Source organism: Xenopus laevis, chromosome 5L (genome assembly GCF_017654675.1).
Source record: "Xenopus laevis strain J_2021 chromosome 5L, Xenopus_laevis_v10.1, whole genome shotgun sequence".
NCBI classification, from domain to species: Eukaryota; Metazoa; Chordata; class Amphibia; order Anura; family Pipidae; genus Xenopus; species Xenopus laevis.
This window is the reverse complement of record NC_054379.1, coordinates 150,259,502-150,266,779: the sequence shown is the minus strand read 5'-3', so window position 1 is coordinate 150,266,779 and position 7,278 is coordinate 150,259,502. Positions and strand designations below refer to the sequence as shown.

General features: G+C 40.4%; 1 protein-coding gene across 6 annotated transcripts in view; it reads right to left on the bottom strand.

The window, feature by feature from the left end:
• Positions 1-2,105: 2,105 nt before the first annotated feature.
• Positions 2,106-7,278, bottom strand: part of lpin1.L (lipin 1 L homeolog) — a 96,859-nt gene continuing 91,686 nt past the window's right edge. For all 6 annotated transcript variants that reach the window (XM_041563550.1, XM_041563551.1, XM_041563552.1 and 3 more), the window contains one exon: positions 2,106-6,657. In XM_041563550.1, coding sequence (XP_041419484.1) covers positions 6,498-6,657 — 160 coding nt within the window. In that variant the 3' untranslated portion in view covers positions 2,106-6,497. The remainder of the gene's footprint in view (positions 6,658-7,278) is intronic.

The following is a 7,278-nucleotide window of genomic DNA, read 5'->3' as shown; positions in this document are numbered from 1 at the left end:
GTAACGATCTCTGCCTGATCAGCCAGCCGATGGGGGCTACACATGGTATTGGCTCCATCCTATTGTCCCAAACCTTCCGAGTGTGAAGGATCAGAACAGAAGGCAATGAAGAGGAATTGCGTATGAAATTATTGGTACACGTAGGGCTCTTGAATGATTGTAGAACTGCAGAAAGACCAGCAGCAAACATCTGCCTTATAGACCACAGACATGTAGAAGCCAAAGTGCATTCTCTGAAGTTTTCAATCACAATATTCTGACCACAAATGGATCTCCGGTTGTTTGTGCGCCCCTGACTCATAATGAAGATGTACCAAATAGTGACCACATAGGCTGTGAAGTCATCTGAAATTTCCCTTTTTTTTTCCAGAAAAATATTTTTTAAAAATAAATTCTCTGGTTTAAGTGTAGGATAAAGCCTTGCGGACACCAAGCTATGCAGTTTTGTGTTGATTTAACATGAAATACACAGTGTTCCTTTTTTTTTTTTAAATTTATGACAAAATATGCAGGAGAGGCCCAGTGCAAACCTGGCAGGGAAACTGATGGCACCTGCAAGTGACAGTTTGTCTGTTTGTAGCAAACATTTGCTCGGAGGCGCTGTCTGCATGTTGACTCTTTATCAGCTGAATGATATGAATAATGTCACTTGCCAAAGACGGATGATTCATCCCCTGCATTAAAACTGCCTCTAAATGCTAAATGAAATGCACAATCTTCAAATTTAACCCTCGAAGCAAGGTAAAAGGTGAACAGTTATTTCTATAAAAAATATCCTTTATATTGTACCGATTGCATCACCAACGTAGGAAAAAGTTTTGGGGGTCTTTTTTTACTTTTTTTTTCTGCTGCAAACACCACCCCAATGCAAGAGCAGATGGTGGTACCAAAAGATAAATGTTAGGTGAATCAGTTGATTTAGTTTAGTTTCTAATGAAGTCCAGAATACAGGCGTTCATACACTGGTGTAACTATAGATGAAACTTCCTCTATAGTTAAGAAAAACTCTTTCCCCTGCCCCTTCTTAAAGCTATCTAATGCATCAGCCTGTACCACTGATTCAGGGAGAATTCCACATCTTCACAGCTCTCACTGTAACAAACCCCTTCCCAATATTTAGGTGGAATCTCTTTTCTTCTAATCGGAATGGGTGACCTCGTGTCAGCTGGAAAGACCTACTGGTAAATAAATCATTAGAGAGATTATTATATGATCCCATTATATATTTATAGATAGTTATCATATAACCCCTTAAGCGCCTCTTCTCCAGCGTGAACATCCCCAATTTGGCCAGTCTTTCCTCATAGCTAAGATTTTCAATACCTTTTACCAGCTTAGTTGCCCTTCTCTGTACCCTCTCTAATACAATAATGTCCTGTTTGACTGATGGAGACCAAAACTGTACGGCATATTCTAGATGGGGCCTTACAAGTGCTCTATACAGTGGAAGAATGACCCCCTCCTCCCTTGACTCTATGCCCCTTTTAATACAGCTCAAGACCTTATTTGCCCTTGATGCTGCCGACTGGCATTGCTTGCTACAGCCAAGTTTATAAGAGTGACTGTGCTTTGGGCCTTTCTGAATTGTTTTTGTGGGGGATGCCATTTTGTTGCGCTGCTGCAGCCATATACTGGCTGATCCTATACTGTATCTGACCAATCAGTCTATATCTGACCAATCAGAATAGAAGTACACTGTACAAGGTACCAGAAAAGGTATGGCCAGTACAGGCAGAGTGGGGGTTAGAGGAGATGAAGGAATTCTAAGTGATTAAGGCAATGCTGCAGCCTTACTGTTAACCTTTTAACAACCAGAGCGGCAGTTATCTAAAGATTTCAAAGAGGCTGTTCACGGATTAAACTTGTGTGTGGGGGGGGTTTACAGGTCCTGCCCAATCAACATCAGGCCAAATATCAGACAGATATTGATCAGGCAGGTTTAAAAATCCCCTCAAGTGAGAACCACTTTGGCGTGTTGATATGGTCTCTGTAGGCCCTCATTATGATCCTATAGTTGGCCTGGTGTCCAAATTGGTTTATCCCAATTTGGTCTGAAAATTTCCTAGAAGTCACAACCACAGAAATGAAGAAACAAAGTGCAAGGATGTTTGCAACCCGTTGTTCTTTATTGGAGCAACTCGTTAGTCTTACATATCGGACACGCCACAATTCCTTGCTTTCAGTCATCCACACACAATTAAGAACGGGGCACGTGTGCACATAGGGAACAGTGAGCAGAGATAAGTGCCAATAAGTTGGATCTGTACCAGAGCAAATAGCTGCAGCTATGTGTGTGCTTAATACAATAACCTGTAGTATATCCAGCTTTGCACCATTATGGATACTACTCAATGCATCAAACAACTGTTATTCTCAAGTGCTAGACTGGATACAGGACATAAATACTGATATTTTAATACAGTGATGGCAACCAAGATGAAGTATAGCGAATCCTAAACTGAGGATATGGTGAGCATTGTTTGTTCCAAGAAGCAAAATATTTAAGTGCATGGAAAGCTTAGAAAAAAAAGAAACATATATGTTATGGAACATATTAAATCTATACGATCTGTCAGTGGGATCAGCCCACCGCTAGGTTATAGATGCATTACCTTCACCCAAAGCCTACAGGAATAACTTGAGATCAGCTGAGGTTGCTTTCTAATAGGCTACCTATAAAATACATCTACTGAATACTGTAATCTTCTTATAATAATCTGTAATAATGCTATAATTACTACATTCACATTGGTATTAGCTTCCATTATCAAATATATGTGCATATATTTTATTTAGTACCTATGACACACATTCACCCCCCCCCCCAAATACATCCGAACAATCATTTGTGACTCTGGTGCCCAGGCTAAGCTCTAGAGATCTACCACTTGGCAAGCTCAGTGCATAAAGGTTAAAAGAAAATATGAGGGGTTTCTTAGAGGAGATCTAGAACGATAGATCCCCTTCAATAGGAGAGAGGGTATCAATGAAGCTGGTGTTTAATGCCCCAGCACTATATTGCTTTTGAAATGATAATGGTTAAACTTTCATTACGCTACTGAAGTTTATCAGAGCACAAGTCACATGACTGGGGCAGCTGGGAAACTGACAATATGTCTAGCCCCATGTCAGATTTCAAAAGTAAATATAAAAAAATCTGTTTGCTCTTTTGACAAACGTATTTCTGTGCAGAATTCTGCTGGAGCAGCACTATTAACTGATGTGTTTTGAAAAAAATATGTTTTCCCATGACAGTATCCCTTTACAGGAGAAGGAAAGGAAGAATAACTGGTGGCTCTAGGCCAGGTTTCCCAAATGTGAAAATACTTGGGGAGCAACACATGCATTGAAAATGTTCCTGGGGTGCAAAATAAGAGATTTGATTGGCTATTTGGTAGCCCCTATGTGGAATGGCAGCCTACGGGAGACTCTGTTTAGCAGTACACCTGGTTTTTATACAATCAAAACTTGCCTCCAAGCCTGGAATTCAAAAACAATCACCTGCTGTGAGGCCACTGGGAGAAACATCCAAGGGATTGATGAGAAACATGTTGCTGCCACTGGTTGGGGATCACTGCTCTAGACACTTACTTCCTATGCTGTCCTTATGTTCCTCATGTTTAGAAAATGCACTGGCCAGGTTACGTTGCCTGTGCTGCTCCTCAATTTAATTCTATTGTCTCAGGAACCCCTTCATCTACTGAAGCTGAGAACCTAGGCAGTACCTACAGGCAGAACATCATTTAGATGCACATGAAAACTTTTCTTGCCTCCTGCTCACATATTTATTCCGAACCAGAGGGGAAAAAATCTGGGGTGGTGAAGGCCCCCTAAATCATTGGGGTGCTTAACAACTTTACACCCCTAGTGATTCTACCTTTCCTTCTCCAGAAACAGGACAGTCATTGATTGGGGTACAGGTATAATTAGGGACTGTTTTTTTATGCTAATATTTGTTTTGTTTAATGCGAATAATTGAAAAAAGTGCAGAATTTAAAATAAATGTATGGGTAGTTACCTGCTGCAACATTGTTCAAACAGTACATGCAGTAGCAGGGCCATATTTACATATAGGCAGCCTAGGGCCCATGTCTGGGTTGGCAGATTTTGGAAGGCAAAACTAAATAATTGGAAAAAAGTTCAAAGAAAAAAACCCCCAGCTACCGCTGAAGACTTTCTGCTGAAATGTGGCATAGCTGGGGGAGGGTGGGTTGCAATGGGTACAGGGCCCGTTGCAGTGAAATCTGGAAGTAACATTTTTGCAGAAGTGATGTCACATGCATGTGATGTGACATCATTCCATACTTTGGGGGGCACTGTTAGGTCCGGTGCCTAGCTTGGAACCAGACCTAAATACAGTATAAGATATAAATATCGCCCATATTTAAAATCCTATCAGTGAGCAGTATGATACTAAATTGTAAACAGTGTGGGACTGGGATGCCAGAGGCCCACCAGAAAGCCTTAGACCTTGGGCCCACCAGAAAACCTAAAACTGTAAGCCCACTAGAAAACCTAAGACAATGGACCGTTCCAAACTATCATTCCTCCTCTCCTCACTCAACCGCTTTATTCTCCTAGTTTTTAATATATGCTAACAATATTCTCCCATTATTAAGCATTTTCCCCCAAAAAGAAATAGGTAATGACCATGAAATAGGCCAAATGTTTAGAAACAAGAGGGCCCACTGGGAGTTTTCCTGGTATACCGGTGGGCCAGTCCGACACTGATGTGAAGCATTTTCTACATAATTCATCTGTATCTACCTATTTCTTGTAACTGTTCTAAATGTACAAACTGATTTTGCAGTAGACTCCATGGGCACAACCTGGGCACCATTGCGTTGCAGTATGTTACTTTGTACAGTGTTCACAATAAACACCATTTGACTTAACTGAATTTTACAGAATTCTTACAGTAATATCCTAATCCTCACATTAGCCCAGTTATTAGCTCAGTGTATTCAAGGAAAAGACACAATGAAAAAAAAAACCACAAATGCTGTTTGCACCTCAATGCATATTCTTTAAACTATTGCTTAATAAAAAAATATTTGTCTATAGGAGTAAGAGAAACCAGCATTACTATGTAAGCGTCCTATCCGTTTTCTTTCACAGAAAGAGTAAATAGTCCATTCGAGATCCCATTCTTTTCACCTGGAATGAGGCAGGTCAAGTTCCAATACTTGGACATACTGTATTAGTCTCCCTGTCATACTGATTCCAACCTCTTTTGGTTGTGTTTGTGGAGCGCAGTGATGAAACCAAAGTAACCGAGACCATTTCTGCAAGCTTAAAGGCCCAGATGTAGTTAGAAATGGAAAGCTGCCATGTCTTTGGTGTGTTGCCTAGAGACTGCTGCCTATATATTTCGCTGGAGTAAATAATAATGCACCATTTGGTGCTAAAGCCTAAAATCATGCAAAAAGTACTCATTAACCGATATATATGTCTTCATCAAACACTTTTGTACTTCGGCACACAGGAGCAAAAATGCAGATATTTATCTACTGAGTTCCAGTCATTCCTTACGGCCAATGTCTGGCCATCCAGTACAATTATATATCGGTTTGGCCAATTCAGTGCAACAAGAATTCTATATCTCAATTATTTTTATCTGGAATCAACATTGCACCTTCTAGAATGCTAATGTCTAATTTATTAGGCTGGTTTTAGGGGCGAAAATAGGGCATTTGCCCTGAAGCCTAAATAATGGACAAGATGGTGACAGAACTATCAGCAGCCACCAAAAGCTGGAGGACCATAAGACGTACCTTGTTAGTCTAGAGAAGGGGTGCCCAACCTTTTTTAACCCATGAGCCACATTAAAAAATAAAGAGTTGGGGAGCAACACAAGCATGAAAAGGGGTGTGCCAAAAAAAAAGGCTGTGATTGACAATTTGGTAGCTCTATGTGGACTGACTTCCTACAGGACAGTCTGCATGGTAATAAACCTAGTTTTTATGCAACTAAAACTTGTCTCCAATCCAGGAACTGAAAAATAAGATCTGCTTTGAGGTCACATGGAGCACCATCCAAGGAGTTGGTGAGCAACATCAGGTACTGGTTGGGTATCACTGCTCTAGAGTCAGGTCTATTTTGCCTCCAGACATGCCACAACTCATGTCGGCCCTGATTCCTTCATGGTTATGGTTTCCTGCAATGCTGAATACATTTTAAATGAGGAAAAACCTTTTTCCCCAATGAACTGAACTTCTAACAGAAGAGCACACTACAGTCGGGTTGCAGTCTCCAGAATTCACATCATAAGCTTCAGACACTAAACCATTTCACGGGTATGGTTCCTATCCCATACTCAGTACTTTTAAAATCCTTTGCAAAATATCTGAAGAAAAAAAAAAAAAAGCACATCCATCTTCATGTCACTCAAGTATCTTGGAAGGGCGCCATTTGATTGAAAGTCCAGGAAAAGTTGGAGAATGCAGCATCATACATATAGGTTGAGGGTCTTCTTACACTGAAATGCTGCAGGATATTTAAGGTGCTGGAGGGTGAATGTCTTGGTTTTCAACTGGAGGTAAAGGCTCCCTCCAGAACGTGAAATGACTGAAGGTATCCGAGCAGGGAAAATCGCATGAGTTGCTCCTTTTTAGCAAAGGGAATATGTGATCCACCACCTCGCAGAGTCTAACATACCTGGAACAATGTGCAAAATATTCAGTGCCAAGAACTGGAGAAATAGCACAGCAGTCTGGTTCATTATCAATGAAAATTTATTATATCATCTAATAGAGATATGGGATCTTCTGGAATCTATAATGCTCCGAAATAGAACAATGGCATTTTCCCATAGAGTCCTATTTAAACTATTACCCAATTGGGTTGGTAATGGTCATTGGGTTGGAAATTGGGCATTTTTTTTTATACAAAATTGCTCTATTTTCAGGGCTCCAGCAGCATGAAAATGCAGATCTGAATGCCTACAGAACATTAAAGTCAGGATACTGCTTACCAATTGCGCTTGCTGGGTAATTCATTATGGGGAATCACCGTGGATCCCTAACTTAATGGCACACTAAATGAATCAGGTTTTCTCCATTCTTTAAAGGGGTTGTTCACATTTAAATCAACTTAATTATGGTGTAGAGAGTGATATTCTGAGACCATTTGCAACTGGTTTTCATTTTTTATTATTTGAAGTTATTCAGCAGCTCTCCAGCAATCTGGTTGCTAGGGTCCAAATTACCCTAGAAACCATGCCTTGATTTGAATAAGAGACTGCAATACGAGAAGTCGAGGGCTTGAATAGAAAGCAGA